This window comes from Diadema antillarum, unplaced genomic scaffold (genome assembly GCF_040938485.1).
Source record: "Diadema antillarum isolate AM-2024a unplaced genomic scaffold, OU_Dant_1.0 scf00000085, whole genome shotgun sequence".
Lineage (NCBI taxonomy): Eukaryota > Metazoa > Echinodermata > Echinoidea > Diadematoida > Diadematidae > Diadema > Diadema antillarum.
This window is the reverse complement of record NW_027270974.1, coordinates 328,308-355,131: the sequence shown is the minus strand read 5'-3', so window position 1 is coordinate 355,131 and position 26,824 is coordinate 328,308. Positions and strand designations below refer to the sequence as shown.

At 37.2% G+C, this 26,824-nt stretch overlaps 1 protein-coding gene across 1 annotated transcript in view; it reads right to left on the bottom strand.

The window, feature by feature from the left end:
* Positions 1–5,491: 5,491 nt before the first annotated feature.
* LOC139717894 (uncharacterized) overlaps positions 5,492–26,824 on the bottom strand; it is a 29,584-nt gene continuing 8,251 nt past the window's right edge. The window contains exons 6-21 of the mRNA XM_071629381.1: positions 21,369–21,455; positions 20,544–20,744; positions 19,805–19,898; positions 18,188–18,267; positions 17,357–17,494; positions 16,671–16,729; positions 16,017–16,146; positions 15,217–15,381; positions 14,332–14,422; positions 12,937–13,103; positions 12,260–12,334; positions 10,237–10,322; positions 8,478–8,526; positions 7,538–7,651; positions 6,547–6,630; positions 5,492–5,708 (exon numbers count right to left, since the gene is read on the bottom strand). Of these exons, the coding sequence (XP_071485482.1) occupies positions 5,520–5,708; positions 6,547–6,630; positions 7,538–7,651; positions 8,478–8,526; positions 10,237–10,322; positions 12,260–12,334; positions 12,937–13,103; positions 14,332–14,422; positions 15,217–15,381; positions 16,017–16,146; positions 16,671–16,729; positions 17,357–17,494; positions 18,188–18,267; positions 19,805–19,898; positions 20,544–20,744; positions 21,369–21,455 (1,809 nt within the window). The 3' untranslated portion in view covers positions 5,492–5,519. The remainder of the gene's footprint in view (positions 5,709–6,546; positions 6,631–7,537; positions 7,652–8,477; positions 8,527–10,236; positions 10,323–12,259; positions 12,335–12,936; positions 13,104–14,331; positions 14,423–15,216; positions 15,382–16,016; positions 16,147–16,670; positions 16,730–17,356; positions 17,495–18,187; positions 18,268–19,804; positions 19,899–20,543; positions 20,745–21,368; positions 21,456–26,824) is intronic.

Here is a 26,824-nt window from a genome sequence, read left to right as displayed (position 1 = left end):
ATCCTCGAATTTCGTAAATGCGTTCTTGAAAGATCATAACACGGCCGAATTCATGATCCTGTTTGCGCCTATCAATTTAATATCAGCGGGATTGTGACGATTTCATGAATTCCTACGGCTGTAATCTTTTACTTTGCACACACCAAAAGGGGTTGAAAATGTGTCCTTTTATACTTTTTACCGATATTCTCTCCCACATTTCGTAAATGCGCGTCCTCTCGGATTAGAAGGTATTCACGGCCGAATTTATGATTCGTTTTGCGCCTATATTGTCTCCTCAAACTTTAACGGCATCGCGGTGATTTTATGAATTATTTCGGCTCTAATCTTTTGTGATGCACACACCAGAAGGGTTGAAAAAACATTCTTTATTTTTCTCCCGAAAATCTCTTCGGAATTATTCATGCGTTTTTTGAAAGACAGTATTCAGGGCCGAATTCGATATCCTTCTTGCGCCCGTATATCGTTTCCTCAAATTTCAACGGGATTGCCATGATTTGATATTCGGCTGTAATCTTTATGATGCACCACCAGAAGGGGTTGAAAATGTGTCTTTTATTTTTCCCCCAATAATCTCTTCGCACTATTCGAATATCACGATTTTTTTGCGCCTATTTCTATACCTCAGATATCAGCAGGATTGCGATGATTTCGTGAATTCTTTCGGTTGTAATCTGTTGTGATGCACGCACAAGAAGGATTGAAAGTACATAGTTTTTTTTCCCGATAATTTCTTCGCATTTGTGCATGCGTTTCTGATAACCAACATGGCATGCAGGACCGAATTCAAGATCCTTTTCGCGCCTACTGTTTCCGCAAATTTCAACGGGACTGCGATGATTTTATGATTTTTTTTTTATTTTTTTCTCGTCACATTTTGTGCATGCGTTCTTGAAAGGTAAACAACAGGACAAATTTCGTTATCCCTTTTGTGCCTATCTTCATTATGAGACCATTCTGAAGGAATGAAATGAAAACAAACGCAATCAGATCTTTATACTGCTGTAATTTTTTCAATTTTTCTAAAAATCTGCACAAGTAAACTCGTTCTATCATGTCATCTGCCACGCTGCTGCAAAGCCGGGATCGGATCATGGGTTAAAAAAAGGCATGAGTGAAATGACCACAGAAATGCGTGCGCCTCTACGAATACATACTCCTTGTCTGATGGCATGACCGCCGATCGCAAGCAAACGAACGATGTAAACGCGTTGGGGAATACCGGCATGCATTTCAGCAGTATTGTACATACACGTATGTATAAGGCTTAAAAGGGTATTGATCAAGCAAGACAACATTAAAAAAAAAAAAAGCCATGGGGAGCAATGGAATACAATCCCAATGACCATGTGGATGGATCTGAAAGGGTTAATTTCTAGTTTTTCATTAACCAATCCATTATGCCTTTAAGATGAAAGCCAATCTAAAATTTTATCAATTTCACGACAATGATAAAAAAAATCCAGCAGAACAGTGCAAGAATGATAAAAATCGGATAAAAAATAAGGAAGTTATGACATTTGAAATTTCAAAAATTTTCAGAAGACACTTCTTGTCCCATTGCTATGAATGAATGAATGAATGAATGAATGAAAATGAATGAATACTCAAGAGTCACTTTTATTTATCTGTATGTCACAGTACATAGAAATTTAGCTTCCAATTCTTCCAACTTGTTACACACAATAATTATGAAACACACACGCACGCGGACACACACACACACATACACACAATCAAACAGAAAGTGACAAGCCTGACAGAAAAAGAAAGACAGGAAGGATCTCCTCTCATGCGATAGAAGTCTTGGGGGGGGGGGGGGAAAGGTCTCTCAATAAAATAATCAAACAATTCTCAACTATTGGAAATAAACAAAACATGTATGTAACAGAAGTGTATTCAATTCAAATCACAGTAGAAAATGAACATGAAGCAAAAATGAATATGAGTCCCCAAGAAGCAGAGCTTACAAGTGGAGCCCATTGTGAATGTACAACATTTAATAAAACTATAATGTACAGTGTGAAAGGAAACTTGATCTACATAGATGAGACATCTGGGGCATTTCCTCTGCAGACTGGGGAAAAAAATAAAAAACAAAACAAAACATACCCTCTATCATGAAAATCACCTATTATTTTCTTAATCCTTCACATCTCCAGATGTTCATTATGTGTGCACTTCCTTTATTGCAAATAAATAATGAACCACACATTCGAAATGCGCTTTAAAAACGAAATAAATAAGTGCCGGTAGGCCCGATAGTAAATCATCGCCCAGCATGCATTCTATTTGTTACGTCTCATGAATATTCATTTCAGTTCTCAGCGAGCCGTCCGGTTTTTTTCCACACGCATACATTGCGTATTACAGTATGTGCTACGTTTTATCCATATTAGCGCATGCGCTGTGTAAGTCATACTACAATACGAACTGCGGTAGGACTATAAAAACCTCGGATAAACTCTTTCACAGGGCTCTCAAAACAGATCATATTGTAAATCGACTTCGCCTGCCGTGATTGTAAGTATCTTATCTAAGAGTAAGGCCACTAATTTCGGTATAAAACCCTCTATTTTGGTCTCTGGTCACGTAAATGCTTAGCCATATCAGGTGCTTCCGTGACAGGATAGGTTTGCTGTGCGACCCCTTTACGGTACGTATTTGTCCGTATGGGGTCGCTGCTGCGGTTACCAGTACCCTATCACATCCACAACGCAACATGAACAACACGAACCTATTAACCAAAGACGCTCTATTAACCCATTGTCGCCCCGGCGCGGCGGAGCGGGACGCTGTAAACGTACGTGTTGGGGTCGCTGCTGCGGTTAGAACCTAACTAGCTCGGCCAGCCGGATCGAAAACTCGGTTAGCTAGACCGCTTGCTGATCGTAGGCCTCCTACGTACGTCAGCAGCTCCTCTCGTCTAATCCCCTGGGAGCTGTTTAAATAGATTTAAAACATTCCAAAAAAATCATGGTACTGTACGGTACTAAGTATGTCACTGGTTTCCCTGTTCAACTCTATAAATCACCGCTTCAAATTACCATCAATATTTACAGAATAATTCCATCGTTATTCATTTTGTCTTGTATTATCAATGGCTACATGAAAAAAAAGTCTCCAATATCTTCATTTTATTTAGAAAATTGAGCAAAATTGAAGACACACACAGCATACCATACTTTTCAGTCAATGTTGAATTTTTCGTGTCACACCTGCGCCACCGGGGGCCCCATTTCATGAAAAGTTGCTATAATAGATCGCAACCCGTCTTTTGCTGAAGAAAGGGCAATCGTCTTAATTGGTAATGACAATTCTAGGAACCAAGCTTCCTGAATGGCTGATGCCACGGAAATTTGCTATTCCAGCAAGAGAGTTCCTATTTTAATAAGCCTTTATGAAATGGGGCCTGGCCAGAATAGAATACATTTTGTTTAAAAAATAATAATCGTACGGTATTCTATTTTTATGTTTTTTTATATGGTCGAACAAACATTACACACATATGCCATTTGTAATGAATTATAAGATAAGCATGCACGTTTGCAGATGAGAAACATTGATATTATTCTTTGTATAAGATGAAATAATTACAGAATACCTGCATTGATTCATATGTATACGTAGTATGTGCATAGTTTATACACTTCCGAGAGGGTATACAAAGTAGAAAGTATTTGTGGTTGGAAAGATTTCTACACCTGATGGCATGATGGGTATTATGCTTCAACTATCAGCTTGATATGAGTTTAATCTACTGGAACTGTAGAAGTTTGAAATTATCCCCAGCATTTATTTGACATGCGACAATTAATATACTAATCAGTGTCAAGTTTCAGACTGAGAATTTACAATGGACTTGAGCATAAAATACACTAGTATATCACTCTTCTCCCCCATCTCTCTCTCTATTATATATATATATATATATATATATATATATAGTCATATACATATATACACACACATAATAGCTAAAAGAGATAATTTGATAATTCTAAAGCACTTTAAAACATGTTTGTATTAAGCACTACACACACACACACACACACACACACACATATCGTCGGGTGCCCGTGCATTGGCCGCTAACGCAATACAATTTGTATTGCATTAGCGGCCAATGCACGGGCACCCGACGATATATAATATATATAGATATAAATTCACACAACTTTTGATGCACAGATAAGTCAAAAATTGTACTTATTCTATTCTGAAACTTTACGAAACTGTTATGAACCATGTATAGAGATATTCCAAACCTAAAAGCATGTGAATATAAAACATACTGAATTATCACTGAAACAAACGGAAAAAAAAAGTAACACCAAACAAAACTTAAAAGTCTTAATATACAGGTACACATGACTTACATGAATATGGATTGAAACAAAACAAGAAAACACCTACAAGAGTCAGTGACACTTTAATGTGATACAAAATGCTTACTCAGACTCATTATACTAATACAGCACCACATCAAAATACTTAACATTTTTGGAAAATCAAAAATGATTGTTCAAAACTGTTTTGACACATATAGATTTCAGATGTTGCAGTCTTTGGCTTTGTATAATTTTCCAACGACCTGTGAATATCATAGTGTGTATAAATATGTATAACCACATAAAGTAGCATATATACAGCTAGTTGTGATCGTATTGTTTCTTTTCAGAAATCTTGTCAGTGAGACTCTTTTCTTTCACTGTTCAATAATAGAATGATGCACACAGAAAAGAGAGACAATCAAGTACATGTACAAACGTCGTGCTGATGCATTGTTTCTCACTGTAGAAACTGAGATTGGGCACCTTCTGTCATATTAGACACAATTTGTATCAAGCTCTCAGATCATCACAAAACTTAATCAGAGTAGAAATTATTCTGTTGGTTAACAAAATATGTGCAGCCATGATTAAGCCATAATATTGTGTGCTTCATGAACATCCGATAACTATTGAGTACTCTAACAGAGAAATTAAAGTGAATACATTCACATGGCATAATGAAGTAGGTCACCACTACTCACAAACAAAATAAAGTTGTTGCTGTTTCTCTTCTTAGAATCAATGATCAAGGTATTTCTTCTCTCATTTTTCTTTGTGTTCAGAGAACAGAATGGTGAATTTCAGAAATCAAGCAAGCTGGATAGAACAGAAACTTCATAATACTTGCTGTTAACCAAGTTGCAATTTCAGGTAAGATTGCATTTAAACACAATGCAGCTTATGTCATCAATATTCCACTGAATAATTTGTTTAAATTTCAAGTGCTATGCAAACCCTTTTTTGGGATGCACATTTCGTGATGAGCATAGATTGACGTTTGCTAATCTCAGGGATGAACATTTTGTGATGAATGTAAATTCACTTTTGCTAATTACTTCCAATTAAGATAGTATCCATGGCAACCACAAATACATCTAAGATTTGCATAGAACTTTTATCTCAAAATATTCACTCTTTCTTGTTGTGTATCTGTATTTCAAAATCCATCCAATGTGAAAGAAGAAATTATCTGAAGAGGCTCATAATCCACTGGAAGAAACCAAGGAGAGAGGACCAGAGGCCCTCCCGTGACCTTATGACCCTCTGGAGGTCAGTGTCCGACTGGATGAAGAGGTCAATGATCCTGGCTTTGAGGTCGCTGGACCAATGCTTGGGCTTGCCCTCGTTTAGGTTCAAAAGGCAGACCTGACGTATCTAGGGTACGGGCAAGAACAGAGAGGCATATTAATATATCAGTTTTGAAAAGTGCATTGTATTCTTCCTTCCTATTGTTTGATATTGGTTTTAAAAAGGTAACAGCATTACAAATCTTCCGATAGCCAAAAAGATTATTGCTCTGTTTGAGGTCTTGCATATAATGTTAGATATTGATTTATATGCTGTGTGATATGACATAACACCTAGGAAAAGATGTCAAAGTGTCTAAATCTATATATTTTGCAGATATAATATATATATATGTCTTCCTAGAGTTTGTATTGTGGTACACACGTGACCTCATGTTTGTGGAATGGATCCTCCTGTGTGAGTGCGCATATTTACCCATAATAATTCTTAGCATATGAGGCACATGTATGAAAAATATTGTCAAAGGCTACAAAGTCCACTGGACATACAAACAGGCAGAAAGTGAATTCAAGAAGCAAGAAACTGTAACATTGCTTCAATGGTTTATAGAGTTTCTAACTATCTTGTTATCAGTACATACTACTACATGTTTACATTGCTCTGTAAGTTCCGCATTTGCTCTAGCATATTTGTCACTGTGTCTATACTACAAAGAGCAGAATGATGGGGATCAATTTCTACAGAATTTTCAGAACAAATAGGCTGGGAAAACTTCACTAGAATCTGGCAGTAATTCATTTTTCATTTCTTTTTCAGAAGGGATTCAAAATGGCTTGATGAAAGGCTTATTTTCTTTTCATTGTGTGCAATCATTCTGCTAAGACCACCTTAATGGAGCAGTCTAGATCTAAATATGAGTAGGACCCCCTCCTCATCCCCCCCCCCCAAAAAAAAATCAACTTACAAATCTAGTAACACTGAAGACTGTATCATAATTATCGACTGACAGGAGGGCAACCTGCTTGGCTGTCTGTAATGGAGCCTCAACCTGACGTGTCATAGACAGTGGACAAGAATAGGAGAATTGATGCAGATGATATATGTACGGACAGAAAATGAAATGTGAAATCAGACAAACGGAGACAAAGCAGATAAATCAGGGAATAAAGTAGGAATACAGCCACCATTTTTGAATGGAGACTCTGATAAACATAGACACTATGTAAGAGATCAATATCACAGTAACATTTCTGAGGCATATCATATGTACTATCCAATGAAGATGATACTTTTTTTGGTTAAATGGGACGCACTTTTAATCAGATATTCGTACAATTCCTCTGTACATGAATTCCTATCATCTTTTTTTTAAGCTTAAAGATAAGAATTGCTAATACAATGCCAAAGACATTAGAATACATTGGATTTTCTTTCATTTGTTACTGTTTTGCACAACAGACACATATCTTGAATAACTTATAGTACATGGATATACACAACTCTATATTTTGTTGCGCAGTTTAAAATGAAGTCAATTATACATATAAGTCACATCTTTAAAGTATGTCATGTTCAACTTTTCATCCAGGAGTTATGCCTACAAGGTGTGTTTCACCAACACAAGGGGGAATTGTGTGAGATTGGCCAGACACTCATGAACATTCTGGAAGTATTTCATCATGTTAACAGTACATGAAATAGTTGATTATGTAAACTCTCTTTCTGGCAGCACATGCTGGATAAGATCTACTGTGAAAATTGTTCAGTTGGTCTTGGAAAACATTCACTATTCTAAATTTGTGTTTATGTGTTTCCCTTCTTTAGAGTTGCAGACAACATTTTTATAAGGTAAAAAGCATGTTGTCATACACAATCATATCAATACAATGACAGAGAGTTGATCTTGGAGGGACGTTAATCCCAATTTGAATCAAACTGATGGATGGTGTTATCACCTCTCTGGAGTATGCCTCCACATTCTCCTGTCTCCTCTGGGCACAGAGACCCTGCAGTCTTCGTTCCAGCTCCATGACGCCTGAGTGGAATGCTGGGCTGCTGCTAAAGTCAAGCTGCAAACAAGTTTAAAACAACTGAATATCTGATCATAAGTGCATCACTAAACATGGAAACAGAGTGTTTCATTGACTATAACAAGCAGACATTAAAGGGTGTGTACAGTTCTGGTCGAGGTGAGGATTTAGTTTTTAATGTTTTGCGAGATATTCAGAAACCACTCTATGAGATGTCAAAGAGTATGCAATTCTAAGGGGTATGAAAAGTTTATTTGATGAAAACCGGTTTTGAAATGGCTGAGATATCCCAAAACAAGGTGAAACAAAGAGATCCTAATAAAAGGCGTTGCCTGTAGTCTTTTACTATTATCACTTTTTTGGATATCTCAGCCATTTGAAAACCAATTTTCATCAAATAAACGTTGAATCCTTAAAATTACATGCTCTTTCATATTTCATAAGAGGTTTCTCATTATCTCACTTAGGAATGCAAAAAACATGAATCCCACCTCAACCAGTACTGTACAGCCCCTTTAATCACATGGTTAAATCCTATTTTTATGTGAAAATAATGAAGACCTCAACATTCAACTGATAACTCAATATGCATGAGACTTTGATCAATGATTGAAATAATAATTTTGATTTTTGGTGATTTCACTCCAGTGAAATCTATTTTGAATTGAATTTCAAGGACACACTGGTATGTAAATGTACTGCATCATCTCATTAGAAGAGAAGGCTAAAAAATCCCACATAAAGTAGCACCTATTTAAAAGATTTTACAGACATGTATACACTTGGAAAACAAAAGCAAATCAACGGCAACAGAAAGCAGGCTGTAAGCCATACCACATCACCCTCTTTTCCATTCTAAACTTACCAGGTATTCCTTGTACGTAGACTTTGCACGATCTACTTCTCTAAATAGTCTGTAAGAAAGAAAACAAAGTGAATGATTTCTAGAGTAAGGAAAATTGCTCTCAAAAAATAAAAACAGCTCCTCACAATCAATGAAATCAAAGGCCTTGAACATTATATCAACATTAATTTTGTTATGCCATCTGCATCTCAAATTATTACAAATTGACAGGAATTCAATGAGAGCTAATATCTCTACTTCCACTCTCATTCTTTGTACTTTATACCATCTTGCTGCCTTTCCAAGATCTTCTATAAAACATTTCATGGGGAAGATGCACAGCAACTAAAAACATAGAAATTGCACGTAAATAAGTGATGTTTGCATACAATGCATATGCATTATGTCATAAAACACTGATAAATAAGTCCCCAACATATTTGTCTGACATGATCACTGAATATATTCCACAAAGAAATTTACAATCTTCTAGCCAGAATTTATTAATTATACCAATAACCAAAACATGTTCATATGGGGATCGGGCTTTTCAGTCAGCAGCACCTGTACTCTGGAACAAATTACCAAGTCATCTTAGGGCCATCACATGTACTCACACTTTCCTCAAGTCCTTAAAAACATATTTGTTCTGTTATTAAAGGATTATGATATGTTGTATTGTGTATGTTTAATTATATTGTTTTGTTAAAATTATGTAAGTTGTAGTATATGGTATTTTACTCAATTATGTAAAGCGCATAGAGATTCCAGGAATATTATGCGCTATATAAGCAGCTATTATTATTATTATTATTATTAATGCATATGTGACCCGCTACAACAAAATGGTCCTAAAGTCGCGCACGGTCGAAGCCGTGAAAATCGAGTTTGAAGTCAGAGCATCAAAATTGGTCAAAACTTAAGATTTTCTGAATTTGACATATTATTAGAGTCTGACATGTCTTCTATCATCTGTCGAATTTTTGAAGGAAAATGATTAAAGGAGAGACCAAAAAATAGCGTTTTTCGGGGCCATGTTTTTTTGCTGTTTAAACGAAGCAGAAACGGGTTCGAACATTTGGATTGAGCGCCACACGTAGGCTCCGCCCCTAACAACAACCAGAGTGATCTCATTGGTCAGTTTGCTGCCTGCCGCTAACCGACGCGTGAAGCTCGCACACTGCCCAGTCGACTGGTGCGTGCTAGCGGGGTGCGCCATGCATCCTGGTCACTGATTGGTCGGTGAGGAGACCGCCGACGCTGTGTTTGAATGAGCATTTCGGGGGTTGCTAGGGCTTACCTTCTATTGTCCGGAGGTGAATACTGACTTGCGTGTCCCTTGATCGTGATTGCTTCGCAAGGAGAACTTTTAGGGCGCTTTTCTCGAAACAGTGATTTCCCAGACTTATCGATATGCTCTCTTTTAAACATCAATATCCCCGCAGCCGATTATTTTTATAAGATGTGTTATATATCAATTTAAAGCAGAAAGATTAGGGAATTGTGTCATGCAATTTTCAAATAATCGAACGTGCCCGACTTTTGGACCATTTTGTTGTAGCGGGTCACATATGACTGTCAGCACGAGGGAGAACTGCAAGAATCACTGATTTCTCACTAACACAGCAAACACAAGAGCGTTTGCATACTCACATCTGACTGCACCACACCGCAAACTTTAATACTGAAAAATCTTCATGTCTCAATCTTTCATTCTTTAGATTTATCTTATGAATCCTTTAGTTTGTCTTGAGACATTGGTGGCAAAGAAGCAAATTACCTTTCATTTAGATCTGTTTCATTAAGAGGAAGGCTCATGACAGCACTGCTAGTTCTGTCTGTTGCTGTGGTCATAACTTCTAAAATCTAAAGAAAAAAAGGAAAAGAAAGAAAAAGGTTGACAATAAATGAAAAGTTTGAGCAGAGCAACTTAAATATTTTCCTTCTCTTAGAACAGCAGAAAATCATTTCCACTGATGTATGTACAATCATACTAACAATAAATAGAAAACAATGATCTACACTTGAACCATTACATTTTCAGTAAGGTGTTACATGAAGAACAGTAATGTCAGTAAATAGTAACTATGACTGATGTATAACACCACTAGTAATCATTGCCAATACAAACAAGGAAAAGTAGAAATTACGCGGTGCGTAATATATGTCCCCGCCGGAAGTAGCATTTTGTAGCAAAATGTGCAATATAGGTAAAAAATCAAGGTCAAAGGTCAAAGATGTCAAAGGTCAAAATTCTGTGTAAAAGTTTTGAAGCCCTCACCTAGTGCCATCACATAAAGCAAACTGAATCAAAATCGGGTTAGAAATGGCGAAGGAGTAGCATTTTATAGCCAATGTACAATATAGGTCAAAAATCAAGGTCAAAGGTCAAAGAAGGCAAAGGTCAAAATTCTGTGTAAAGTTTTGAAGCCCTCACCTAGTGCCATCACATAAAGCAAACGGAATCGAAATCGGGTTAGAAATGGCGAAGGAGTAGCATTTTGTAGCCAATGTACAATACAGGTCAAAAATCAAGGTCAAAGGTCAAAGAAGGCAAAGGTCAAAATTCTGTGTAGAAGTTTTAAAGCCCTCACCTAGTGCCATCACATAAAGCAAACGGAATCGAAATCGGGTTAGAAATGGCGAAGGAGTAGCATTTTGTAGCAAAATGTACAATATAGGTCAAAAATCAAGGTCAAAGGTCAAAGAAGGCAAAGGTCAAAATTCTGTGTAGAAGTTTTGAAGCCCTCACCTAGTGCCATCACATAAAGCAAACGGAATCGAAATCGGGTTAGAAATGGCGAAGGAGTAGCATTTTGTAGCAAAATGTACAATATAGGTCAAAAATCAAGGTCAAAGGTCAAAGAAGGCAAAGGTCAAAATTCTGTGTAGAAGTTTTGAAGCCCTCACCTAGTGCCATCACATAAAGCAAACGGAATCGAAATCGGGTTAGAAATGGCGAAGGAGTAGAATTTTGTAGCAAAATGTACAATATAGGTCAAAGGTCAAGGTCAAAGGTCACGACTGAAATTCTGTGTAGAAGTTTCAAAGCTCCCTTGTAGTGCTATCATATAAAGCAAACAGAATCAAAATTGGCTCATAAATGACAGAGAAGTAGCAAATTGAAGATTTTGATCACACACGGACGCACACACGGACACACGGACGGACACACGGACGGACACACGGACAGACACACGGACGGACACACGGACGGACGGACACACACACGTACGGAGCCCGTTTCATAGTCCCCTGCTCGAACTCGTTCGGCGGGGACAAATAATGATTACAAAAGCGATTACAGTGGACTCCCGTTATAACAAAGTCCTCGGGATCGGCAGTTTCCTTTTGTTATATCAAAATTTTGTTACAACTGAACAAATAAACAATGAAAATACATAGAACAGATGATGTTGGCGTCTGAATTTTTACTGCGTACTAACCGGAATTTTGTTATAACCATGTTCGTTATAATGGGAGTGCACTGTATGATAAAATGATAGCAGTGATCTCAATGTGCTTAGATGGATAAGCATTGAATTCAATAATTATTGATATACTCACATGTGTGAATAAGTTTAATTGTCACTTGGTCTAAACCAAATATTGTTTACAACATCATCTGACTAAATGATATTATAATCTGTATTAAAAGTGACGACAATTTACACTTTAACTCATGAATAAAGATTGTACAAAAAATATCCCACTTACTGACCTCAACTACATAATCGTAATGCCAAATCAGAGGTGGATGGATAGCTTGCAAAGACACTGAGAGGAGTTGAAAGTGTCCTTACCTTTTTTTGACACGTAGCCTTGAGGATATTTTCATTCTCAATCCTGTTTTTCTCATCTGCCTCCTTCATATCTGCCTATGATCACAGAACATAAAAGAGTTCAAACAGCAAACCCTCAAGCAAAACATGGCAATGTCACATCATATCAAAACATCATCATCCCAGCCCTTGCAATGGCACTTCTTCTTTTTTTTCATTATATCAAAAGAGCCAAGCCCCACTTAACTGCATGCTCATTTACCAAAGACAACACAAGTTGACATAAACAAATGGCATACATACCTCATTCATTGAAATTTTGGAACTATCACATTCTATTAAACATCTTCAGTTACTTTTACATTATCCCCGCACACACACACAAAAAAAAACAAACCCACACATGGTAGTGATAAGACTATACATGTGAAGGAAAGCTTCAACATGTAGTTTTGAAATCTTGATTAGAAACTGTATATGGCGTGTTTGTAGCAAATCTATTTTGTGTGTGTGTGTGAATCAGGACTTTTGGACAATTCCGCAAGCGTTTGAATTTGCCATCTTGGAGTACAGAGAATGAACTGGAGAGTGTATGAGTGCACGATTGGAGCTAGTGCTTTTATCTGTTGTGAGATGAAAAGGGGCATCGACTCGTGAAATAAAAAACCCACAAAACATCATGGCGTATAAATCACTACCTCTAGTGCACTGGCATGCAGCTTGTGGCTGGGTTCATCAGATGCTAAAGTTGCCTTCAGCAGGAAATGCTCACGACATTTCTCCCTTCCCATCATGCTTTGCCTGTTCAATTCCTTCTCAGTTCTTGGCTCCGTACCAGAGTTACCTGTCATCTGTTGGTACAGTTCTGTATTGCAGGTGCATTGTAAGATATAACAACTTCTACAGTTAGAAGTACTTGAGGAATAGTCGTGAGACATAAAACATATAAGAAAAAATGTTAATTGTCTGTTTTCAATAATTTTAGCCATGTAATGCCCACTTCAATGCTACAGCAACTACGGTGATGTTTACTGAAATACTATGGGGACTATCAGTAACTTGATTAGAGCAAGCTAAGCATGTACAGGCAAACTGCAGGTTATTATATATAAAAAAAAGACAAATTTCCTATAAACAGCATTCTGCAACTTCATTTAACCCTAAAAAGGCCGGGGGGAGGGGGGGGGGTGTGTTTGAATCAACCCCCCCTCGACATTTTTCGCGACTATTCCGCCGTCAAATTTTTTGACCGCGCCATTCACTGACTTTTTACTTTCAAGTCTCGCGCATCTTTTGACACCATTTTCGCGAAAAAATTGCGCATACCGTTACGACGCTGCACGACCTTTTATACAAGCCAATCAGACCGAAAATGGCTCAAAAACGTGATTTTGGGTATAAAGTCTATGCAAATGGAGTTTTCTCACTTTATTCATAAAGATATTATTATTTTCACTTTCATGGGCTGAAATCAATTAATTTTAGCATAATTATGCTTGAAAAAGGTTCTGTCATAAATTTTGCCCAAAAAAATGCTTAAACAAAAGGTCGAAAAACAAAGAAATACATGAAAAATTCATAAACAAAAAATACATAAGAAATTAAGTTTGATACCAGATTTTTTTTTCAAATACATTGTTAGGAATGCTACAAAGAATGTTATCACCAAAAATTAGGATTCTAGGAGCTTTACCTACTGATTTAGAGCAAAATGTATGATTTCATGCATATATTAGCATAATTAAATAATATAATGAAAATTTCAATTTCTTTTTGTATAATGTGGTAGATTACGCCACAGGTAATGCATGTGCCAATTTTCATGGCGATTGCGCGATCGACGGCCGAGATCTCGGGGAGGTAGAACACAGTCTCACCCCCCCCCCCCCTCGGCCACAGAACACCCCAAAAAGCCCGGCTTTGTTAGGGTTAAACATATCATATTTCCATATTCCATGATAACAGATATAGTGCAGCATTAACCCTCTGCATGCTTTGAGTACTGATTGGCACAGAAAACCCTCATAGCCTTGTACACACTGTCCAATGCCCCTGACATGGAAAGGGTTAAAGTCAAACAGACACAGTCTTACCCAGTGCTTCCTGCCTTGCAGACAGGAGGATATTTTCCAGCTCACGTTGGTTCTTCAGCGTGAAGGAATCTCCCAGCTTCTGGAGACTGTTCTACACAAGACAATAATTGATGTTTCACTGCAGAGCTGGTCTACATTCATTTCTATGATAGTACTCACTTGCTGTCATTATGACACAATACCTGTAATCAGTGCTGGTATGACAGTAATCTCCTCTGACAAAAAGAAGTATTGATAACGATACAAATAAGAGTATTAAGTACACTCTTTTGTTATGTAGAAATTGACTGGCAGCTAGTACAGCAGACTATCTTACGTCCTGAAAAATCATCTGTTATCTAGTACAGCAATGTTACCCTGAAGAATAGTTCTGTACTGGGCCCTTTGCATACCCATGCCCTGTTGCATAGTAACTTGCCCAGCAATCATTTTATCCATTCAATAATACCTCAAAAACTTTGCTAACACTTTGGTTAGACAAAGTAAATACGACATAAAAATGTGAGAGTCTAAACTAAGGTTGCAAGGCAACAGTGATGAAAAGGATAATGTATCATAATTCACTGACAGTCAGATCCAGGACACTATGTTCAACTGGTTAAGAATGCAAACTATCTCATCCACGCATCATTAAGATACATTTCAATCTAAAATTATTCTATTTTTTTTTTCATGGTAACCAGCGTCATTCACCTTACAAGAAAATTATTCCATATTTAGGAACTCTCTGGTGCAGAATTTCATGACAGATATACAATCTATTGATTGTTCTGGCAATCAATATTCATAAAAATCATGGAAGATCATCAAGTAACCTGAGCTATGAGTATACACAATGTCAACTCTCTAACAAAACTCTTCAAGCAGTAATCAAGCTGGTCTTACCTGGAGTTTGCCTAGATGCTGCCTGAAGTACTGGCTTGTGGTAAACTTTCTCAGCTGGTCCTCAAAGGAGAAAGAACATTGGCTCCTGATGGTCACAAAGAGACGATCAAAATCTTTGCTCCTCATTGGAAAGTCAAGCCCCGACAAACGTGCCTCGCCTTCCAACTACAGCAGGTAAGAAAGAAAGTTTGAGGATTACACAAACTGTGTACATCATGAACAAACGGTACCAGATTTTATGGAGCCTTGTAAAGCAAGGCAAAAACAAACAAAACAAAAAAATTGTATACCTGGATAGAAAAGCAGATACATGTATTTCAACCTTTTTTTTTCTGTATCAGTGAGTCACATGTGCACAAATTTCACACATGTAACTATGGAAATGGAAAATGTGGGACACAGAGGGTTAAATAAGAAATGCCAAGAGAATATGTTGGAAGCAATTTCAAATCTACAATCATTTTAAAACAAGGAGACGCAGCAGAAGTACTGGTATGGGTTTACATATCTCATCTTTGACCTTAAAAACAGAGCTGTATGAGGAAAATGAGCCAGGCTCAGGACAGTGAAAAAGTTTTGCACAATACCATAGAAGTAAACTCCTTTTTGTTTGCAATGCCCCTGTGAACACTACAGTTTCCAATGTTTACTTGTCATCTCCCTCTTTCTTATCCTATCCGCCAGGGCACAGAGAGTGTAAGTATAATCTCTTTCCAAAGTGTCTATGGACAGGGAATGAAAAATATCTCACAAACGTCAGCCAAGGAACTCAGATACCAGTGAGTGTAAGAAGGCCTCACCTCCACCCTGTGTTGTACCTCACTGCAGGCTAATCTGACCTTCTTGTCATTGAGATCCTTTGTTCTCTCAAAGGTCACAACCAGCTGCTGGGTTAGTGACCGGGATGCACCTTCCAAAATGTCATTTAACCTGGAGACATGTAGTAGTGATACATTACCAGACAGTTATGGTATGATATTCTATCATTACAGTTTCTTCCCTTCACCTTGTTTTATTCCATGAAAGGAAATTGACACTTGATATGCTTTGCTGACAATACAAAAATAGACATGATATGGTGGAGATCTTCAGTCTCAATTGCATAGAATATTTTAGTGTAATTATTGAAATCATGAAAATGAAAACTATTAATCTGCATATAAATTACCCCTCTGAGATTCATAGTATTTCATTGAAATTGGAATCAGGACATACCGGTATCTACATATGGTGACAGCTAAGTTCACTTTATGAATAAATCAAATTGCTCTGGAATTCAAACCCAGTATTGGAATGTTCTCTGGAACTCTGAGCTCACAACCCTGTCTGGTGACATTCTAAATTCAAAATCTATGAAAATGATTGGTTGCTAACACATCCACAATAATGTTCAACCGTTAAAAGACTCTGGATTCCCCAATTAGTCACTAAAAAGAACATTTGGATGAGCTTACCCAAACAGGACTTGTTGAAGGAGTTTGATTGTCTTGTTAAAGGCAAGATCATGCCATGCCTGTGAAGCAGAGAAATCCATTTCTCTTTATAAATGCTTACGAAATCAAAGCTCCAATTTTTGTGTGGTTACTGCACAATTAATCTATCTGCTTTCATCTTCACTAAAGCATGTAGGTGCACACACGTAACACAACACAGAGCAGCAAACCAGAATGTTTCCACCTATTGCATAACATGTGTCCTTTATCAAACATTCTTGCTTGTGTGTTATGTGAAGTGATGACCATTCTACTTATGACTTTTGTTTAATTTCGATGTGAACGTGCCTGATCTGGCCTACAATACATTCACATCAGGAGTAGATTTCGGATATGCTTTACTACAGTTATTTACTCCTTAGCTAACTATGAGTATATTCCAAAAGTAAAAACCATAAGGTCTTTATGTTTATGTCTTAGTTCAAACAAACTTTTTTTCTTTTAGAAATTGACAACAGAAGACATAGATAAAAACTGATATTAGCACACTTGACCACTACTCTCAAGGCTCAACTAGAATTATGTCTATTGTACAATTTGATGAAGGCAACAAAAGAGGCACCTCTATTTCCTCTGCACTCCCACTCTACCCCGCCCACCTCCCCTGACAAAGAAATTAGGGACAGTCCCTCTCGGACAATCCCTACTTCAAGTTCAGCTTCATTGATGGGGCCGTTGTCATGGAGACCGTGCAACACACTCATGTCTGCATCGTAGAACTTCAAGCAGTCCTCCACTGATGACTGCTCAAGATTCTGGATGAAGGATGACCATCGACTGGGTATCTGCAAAGATCGAGATTAAAAGTGGTTTCCTTAATAGCATAGATGAAAATTAAAACACTGTAAACTTGTGGAAGCACCATAAAGGAAGTTGATGGAAAATGTTGAAAGTAATCTTCATGGCCCATTAATTTTTACATAAATTAATACTTGAAAGTTTCAACAGTGATATTCTCTTTCCGGCGATTTATCAAATGAAAACCATTTTTTATTGTCTAGATCTTTAATAATTCAGACACATGACAGTGCAATGCCAGTGATGTCCCATATTACTGATAATCTTGGATATAAACACCCATGTAATCTTATTATGCTTTCAGGTTTGTGCAGTAAAATTGGCATGAGCCTGTCATATGTTTCTATACCTTTTACTCTTTTTCTTCTTTTCTATAAAAATGAAGTCACACAATGTGAGGCGGAATGTCTTTTCTAGCAGCATTTCTTACAAGCAATGAAAAATTCACAGGGTGTTAATTCTTGCTGTTTGTCTGATGAGTCATCGCCTCTCTCGTTGCTTCTGCTGTTCAGTGTTGGGACCCTTAAAGAAATCACTATTATCCCTTAGTAATACATGGTAACCAAGTAGGCCTCTTTTAAAACATATACTTTTGGTTGTTAGGACTATGTCCTTTGTTATAGAGGATCACGAAGTTTGCATATATGCTAGTAAACCAGTCTGTTGAAATGATTCATCACCTGTGAAAGGGAGCCCTCATTGGCAGCAGTCACAAGAACGTCCAGCAAGGATGCCATTTCTGGACCACGAATTGGTTTCCCTATGGAAGCACAGTAAACAGACATATCATATGAAAATCTTCCACAAATATGTGTTAGCAAAGCATTAGTACCCAAGTGGAAGGGATAAAGTTGGGATATCAAATCCCCCCATCCGCCATTTCTGCTTGTTTCTCTTCTAGACGTCAATCTTGTTTCCACCACATGACAACGGTGACTCCACTACCCTCCAGTCTAAAGATTTTATGATTATGGTATGAACTTTCTAACCTGTATTAGTGCAGGCACATTCTTGGGTGTAATACGAATTAGGTACACATGTTTTCAGAAATGGGTGGATAAGATTAGGAGCAAGGTACAGGAGGATGCTGGGTGATAAGTGTCATCTTCAAGGAAAGCATTGAAGAACTAGAAATGTCGCTATGGCGACTGGTATGCATCCGCCATAATGCATGATTCTCCTAATAGGTCTATAGTACATGTGGACAATGTGTGATTACATTTTCACAAAATTGGCAAAATGTTAAAATGACATGTTTGTCACAAATGTATCGAATGTTCACCTTCCTTGACCTATGTTTAATTGGATGAATAGGAGAGCATGTATTTGGGGATTTAAGAACTTTAACTTCGACTTTGACCCTTTCATAAGTTTACCCACTTGAGTAATTTTCAAGGTATGGAGAAAAAGTGCAATTTCTGTATTTGATCTTCAGTAAATTGTTATCATTTTCATCTGGCCTTTGATTCATAAGAGAATCACTGTCAGGCAGAACATACATAAATATATACTACATTTGTAAGTTTAAAGATAACTTGAGCCACTTCCGAGATATGGAGAAAGAAGTACAGTTGTAAGTTCAGCACTTTCACTTGATCTTTGACCTTTTGACCTTTGACCTTCCTGGCAAAAAAAAATCCCAGAGAATCTCTGGTGGGTTATACATGCATACATCAAGTTTTAAAAAAATAATCCTGCTGGCATTGCATAAATATAAGGAAAATAGTAAAATTTTGAAGTATTGCCCTTGAACTTTGACCTCTGACCTTTGACCCCATGAACCCAAATTCCCTAGATAACCACTGCCAGTCAGTACATACATACATACTTTGTTTCATAAAGATACCTTGAACAATTTCCAAGATACAGAGAAAAAAGTGAAATTTTAACATTTTACTTGACCTTTTGACCTTTGACCTTTTGACCTCATGACCCCAAACTTTCATCAGAAAATCTTGATTGGGTAATACAGGTACACATTAAGTTTCAAGAAAATATCTTCAGGCATTGCATAGATATGGGGGAAAAAGTGAAATTTTAAGCATTTGACCTTGACCTTTTGACCTTTGACCTTGAGCATGTGAACCCAAAAGTTGATAGGCACAACTTCACCCCCTAATACACATACATGCAAAGTTTCATTAGGATACCTCAAAGGTTTTGATAGTTACCCTGTCCACAAAATTCATTACGGACGGACGGACGGACGGACGGACGGACAACCCGAAAACATAATGCCTCCGGCACCACTTCGTGGCGGAGGCATAAAAACTGCAGAACTGAAATACATTTCTCACCATTCTTCTCTTTTGGCACCAAGCCAGATTTCAGCTCTTCTATCAGCTCATTCCTCTCTCGTCTGTAGTCTTCAGTCAAGTCTTCTTCCTTTGCCTATGAAATAGATGATTTTTTTTTTTTTTCGTGAATAAAACCAGGATGACAAGAGAATTCTCTGTGCTTGATTTTGTGGAGGGGAAATGAATTAAAATCATGTTGTGGCGTATTTGGGAGATAACGATAATGTTCAGTCTGTAAAATTTTGAAGAACAAATATGCAATTAAGCAGAACTACTTATATTTTTTGTTGCCTGTATCATTTTTTTTTTATTGAGAGGGTCATCATAACTGAGCTTAAAATATTCCCCATAATTTAGAATTTACACTATGTGATGCATGATATTACACTGAAAAGCATCTTGGACATGTAAGTGTACATATATCAATACTCAAGAGAGGGTGAGGGATCTTTAATGCTCTCTTCAAACATTCCCCTAAAAAAAACCCCAAAATCAAACAAAACAAACAACCAATTCATGTTGAACAGAAGAATGTGAAAATATATCACAGAGAAGACATTTGTGTATTTCAAACACACAATAAATGACAAAGTGAGGTAGTGAACTCTTAACAAGATTTACATGTGAAACAGGTCCAAGAGACAATATCACAAGGTGTGTGTTTGTTGATCCCTAATCGCACTTCAATGGAAATCACGCTCAAGACCTGAGTTTAACATTGGTCTAGTCCAGTGCTTGCCTTTGACAGATCCTGCAGCAGGTCCTTGGTGGTGGCTGGGAAGAAGAGAGTCTTGCAGTCTACACGCTGGAAGACGTCCAGCAGGCTAATGCGATGATCGGCGCCCTCCCAGGCCATGGACTGCATCATGTGACGCAGCCAGCGGGCTGGATCCGACGCTGCATCGTCAGCATCCAGGGACTGGACAAAATCTTGGACTACCTGACAGTGAATGTTTACCAATGAAAAATATATTTAGAATTTCAACACGATCAACAATAGTGTCAGTGTAAATGCCACAATCAATAAGATGATTGGATCACATCAACTGTTCAAATTTGTATATGAGTACAATCATATTTTTTCTTTTTTCACCAGCAATCCTGCTCTCATCAAGTAGATGCCTCTTTTATTTAACCCATTGATTAGTCCCAAATATACTAGGGCAGGTGTCTAAGGGAAATGCGTTTTGTCGCAAAATCAAACCATCCTCAACGGGTTAAGATACTGCAAGCGGTTTCTTCAATGTTTTCAGACTTCACGCACTAGAGAGCTACACAAAAGTTTGAAATGTGCAAAATGGCATACTTTTTCTTTACTGATCTATTTCTCTAGCTTGCATAGTATCACAATGTGACTCAGTGCAACAAAATCATTCTGTACCTACTTAGCTCAATTTCGGGCTGGTGGATTACTTTATAATTATTGCCTTCTGGATGTATCATGTAATTCATCAAACACAATAAATCGATAAAATAAAAACAAACAAAAAGCCAAAAAAACAAAAAAAAAATACAATAAAGAAATTTAGATATTCAGTGAGAGATATTGGTCAGTCAGACTCACCCACAATAGAGGTGGAAAGGTCAAGAGGTCATGATTGAAGTCTTGGGCCCACTTGGCCCTCGAGAGTTGAGATCTAAGGGCAAATAGCTGCAGAGAAGGAAAGAAATGTTTGATAAGTAACTCTTTGATATAAGAAGCATCCTAGGCCTTGTCACAGAAGAATTTATTTATACAATAGATAACCAGAATCAATGCAGGTTTTAGAAGTATCATTGCAAAATATGACATCATAAGATTTATACATTTGTACAAGATAACAATTATTCTGGTAAATGAGCATCATAATCACATTCATTAGTCATACTTTTTACTATCACTATAACATCAGCAAAATACTTGTGACTACTATTACTACTGCTGTAACCACTTCTACTACCACTGATACTATCACTACTACTACTAACAATGTCATAAGACGTCGTGCCCCCCATACTTTGATTTATTTGGTGAGAACAACATACGCTAACACCTCGTGACTAAGAAGAATCAAGAGATCATATGTCAGGACTAACAATCAACACAATGTACAATAATGGCAAACTCACCCATTAACATGTCTGTGCTAGGCAAGAGATGAAATTACAATGGCAGACACATATTAATTTCTTACCTCCATCATTAAATTGTGGGTATACAATCACTGAGTGCGCCACTGAGTTTTCCATAATTGGAAACCAAATGGATACCATGTTAACTATAGACAAATACAAAATATTTATGATGCGATAAATGGGAGTTAATGTATAAATCTTAGGATAAAATGCAATCAAAACAGTCTGGAGGAATATCCATGACAGAATATAACAGTCAAATATGAATATAACCATAGATCTTGGGATTAAATGGTCCCATCAACATACACACAACTTTGAAAGCAAGTCAACTACAGTCACACCTGTCTTAGCGACTACCTGCTAAAAATAATCACCTCCAAGAGAACAAGGAAAAGTAGAAATTACGCAGTGCGTAATATATGTCCCCGCCGGAAGTAGCATTTTGTAGCAAAATGTGCAATATAGGTAAAAAATCAAGGTCAAAGGTCAAAGATGTCAAAGGTCAAAATTCTGTGTAAAAGTTTTGAAGCCCTCATTTCATTTCATTTTCATTTTATTTCAACACGGTAATAAAAAGGAAACTTGCTCAGCCATCGGCTGTTATTCTGCAAGTCCGTGCATGTATACATTATAACAGAACGAAACATAGATTCAGTAACAGCGTAATATATAGCGATGATTGAAATAAGAACAAAAAAGAGAAAAAAAAATCACGAAGAAAAGGAAAAGTATATCTACATATAACAGCATATGAATAAAAAAATACAGACATTGACAAGAGATTGATATAAAACAAATGTCAATAGTACTCATCGCGTAACATAATAGGAAACGTTATGATAATTGATATGATGTAATATGATATATAATACAGTGGATATCAAACTAGAACTGTTGCTGTTTCAAATAAGACCTGAAATTATTAAAACTCATAATCTTGATATTATCTGGGAGATCATTCCACACTTTACATCCCCTGTACTGTAAACTCCTACGTTTGAAATTAGTTGAAAATCTACATAACTCAAATTTTAACATATTACATCTGAAAAAATAATTTGTATATTTAAATGAAAACAACTCACACAAACTTTGGGGGTAAACCCCATGAGCAATTTTATACATTGCGTGTAACATTCTATATTTCTGTCTTATTTTAATAGTAGAAATATTTAACTGATCATATATCAATTGTGTTGAAAACCTCCAATTAACCTTCAGAACGGTACGCAGTGCCCGATTTTGTAATCTTTGCAATTTATAAATCATCATTTTACTGCAATTTGACCACACTACATCACAGTAGTCAAATCTTCCTTGTACAATACTCTTATAATATATCAATGCTGTCTGTTGTGTTATATAAGGTCGTATCCGTTTCAATAAATATATTCTACTTATTATTTCCTTTGATATTTTTCCAATATGCTGTTCCCAATTTAGATGTTCATCAATAATAACGCCAAGATATGTAATATGTGTTACTCGTTTAATTTCATATGATTCAATATGCACGTTAAAATGCTTTACACTTTTTAATCGTTTTTTGGTACCAAGCAATAAACATTCACATTTATTTACATTAAGTACAAGTTTATTCTCTTTAAGCCAGTGATTTACTGCTTCCAAATCCTTGTTGAGAGTATCGGCCACAGATTCAGCATTCTTATGTGCAGTGTATATACAGGTGTCGTCAGCATACAGAGACACCTTACATTCATTAAGGCATTCCGCCAGGTCATTGACATATATAACAAACAACAGAGGACCTAAGGTGCTCCCTTGTGGAACGCCACACTCAATAACTCTCATGGGGGATTTTACACCATTCACAACAGTATACTGAACGCGATTGAACAAATAGTGTTCTACCCATTTCAGTGCATTACCGGTGACACCCAGTCTTTTCAGTTTGGATAACAATACCTTGTGGTCAACAGTGTCGAAAGCCTTTTTCAGGTCCAATGTTACTACCCCAACTAGATTGCCTCTATCGAGCTTGTCTAGCCATTCCTCTGTTACTTTTAACAGTGCAGTGGAAGTCGAATTATTAGGGCGAAAACCAGACTGTTGGTCGCAGAGAAGATGATGACTGGTCAAATAATCATATAGTTGAGTAAATATTATCTTTTCAAAAATTTTGGCAAAAACAGGTAAAATACTGATTGGTCTATAATTTCCAATCACCATTTTATTCCCACCTTTAAAGACAGGTGTAATTTTAGAAACTTTCAGTTCATCTGGAACAGAGGCTTGTTTAATTGACATATTCAGTATATGTGTAAGAGGTTTAACAATTAAATGAGCAACCGGTTTGATGAGCGACATTGGGATATCATCGTTTCCACAAGCTTTTTTCACTGACATCTTCATAATTACTTCAAGAGTTTCATGCTCTTCTATGTCTTTAAATGATGATAAACATGACTCATTACAATGATCGGACAGGTCGTTGTCAAGATCAACATAATCAATGCCGTTCTTAGTGATACTATTCTGAAGTGTTTTTCCAATTTCCGCGAAGTAATCGTTGAAGTTTTCAGCCAGGGCTTTTTTCCCATAGTATCGGACACCATCTCGTTCAATTTCATCTATTCTTTCATGACTTTGTTTCTTAGGCATCACATAACTTAGCGATTGCCATACATCACTGGATTGACCGTTACTTGCCTTAATAGTATTGGTAATAAAATCTCTTTTCGCTTTACGTATTTCAGCTGTTACACAATTTCTTGCCTTTTTATATCGATTCCAGTCGTCTTTTTCGTTAGTCAGTCCAGCTTTGCGTTTCAACATATTACGATCTCTGATGAGTTGTAGCACATGATCAGTAATCCATGGGGATTCCTTTTTCTTAATACGTTTACGTTTCAGTGGAGCATTATGGTCTATTACTTTCAAGAGTTCTCTTTCAAAAGCAGAGTACGCAGTACTAACATCAGTGGCATTATATACACAGTCCCAGCGCAATTTACTTATATCTTCTGCATATTTAACAATATCTACTTTTTTAATATTTCTGCTAACTTTGAATCTATGTGAGTGTTCTTTACACATTTTTTGTTTACCCCATGTACAAAAAACCATATAATGATCACTTAATGAGACTGGAATCACATCTACCCTTCCAACTTTATCCAGGTTATTAACCAATATAACATCAACCAAACTAGAAGTATCAACAGTAACTCGTGTAGGTGAAGATACCACTTGGGTTAATCCGAAAGCTTCAGTCAACTCTTTCAGATGCTTACTTTGCCAGGACTGATGACCTGTAAGCATGTTACAATTCAGATCACCTAGTATGATATAATCCTGTTGCAGATCGTCCAGTTTATGAAGTACAGATTCAAACAAATCAAACACTCGTGCATTAGCGTTTGGTGGTCTGTACCACACAATAACAACAATTGATTTTACATTCAATGGTTTAACCTCAACTGCAATCATTTCCAAAGATTCATCACATAAATCTGGCCTTACATTATAACGAATCGCATTTTTGATATATATTGCAGTTCCTCCACCCATGCGATTTCTATCTTTTCTAATCACATCGTATAAATCAATATCAATTTCTGCATTAAGTATCTCTTCATTCAAATGTGTCTCACTTAGAGTCATCACATCAATATCAGACAAATCTACAATTTTACGTATTTCATCAATATTTTTAGTCAGGGACAAACAATTCAAATGAGATAATTTCAATCCTTTTTCAGCTCTGAGAGATTGAAGTTGTGATTCGACAGTCAACGATCTCTCTTTTGTTTTTGAGATGTCAATATCACTTTGTATTTCAGGGTCCTTTGATTTCATATCATCATATCCTGGTAATTCTGCTAAGTAGCATCGAGTACATATCCAATCTATATCACTTTGAAAAACATCATTACTTTCACCACAACAGTCTAAGTGACACCATTCACGACATTTAACACAAAGAAGTGCATTTTGATTATTTCTGACCATTTTTTTACAGAGTATGCATGGATAGCTTAGTCCCATCCTGTCTATTTTCCTTGCTCTTTTGAGTAATGTTGATTCTCACCTCGAATCATTCCAGTCTCTCAATATCTCTGGAGTTTCTGATGGTGATCTTTCTGTCGTGTGATCCAGGGAGAGACAGCAACGCTGTGATTTTTCCATCGTTTGTCCAAACTCTCTTCACTGTTGATTTCTGCTTGGCAGCGTTGATCAGTTCCCGTCGATGTTGAGTCAGGTCTTCTTGGATGAAGATCCTTGTACCACGAAGTCTGGCCTTGGCGTCGAACACTGCTTGCTTGGTGTTGTACGTGCTGAACTTGACAATGAGTGGTTTTGGCCCTTCAGTAGATCTCGCTCCCGGTCTCGACTTCGTTGTGATCCTGTGACTCCGTGAAATATCTGACAGGCCAAGTTCGATGTCAAGGTGCTCCTTCACGACACCACGAACTACTTCATTTCTCATTTTGCTTTTCAGGTATTCCGTAGATCCTGAGGGACTCTCGCCTACTGTACTGTTCCTGCTCCTCCTGTATGTTTTGCACATCAGCAAGGGACTTCTCCAGGTCCTTCACCTTTTTCTTGAGTGCAGACACTTCGTTCTCTTTCGCAGCGATATCGTGGTTGAGAGCCTGGTAAGATGTTTTGCGAAACTCGATCCATGATGGCGTCGGCTATGAGGGTGACGAGCTTGTTGAGAATTGGCTCAGAGGTGATTACCTCTTTTATGTGGTCCCTGATGGCCATTGTATGCTCATGGTCAGTTTCAATGGCTTTGCTGCTATCATTGTTCGCCTTGATGGTTGGTTGACCAGCTGCGTTGAGGGAAGAACCATTGCTGTTCTCAGTGCTAATTCGGCCGGGAGCGTCCCCGTGCCGGGCTGACAGTCTCTCGCTACGTCGATTTTCAGAGGATGG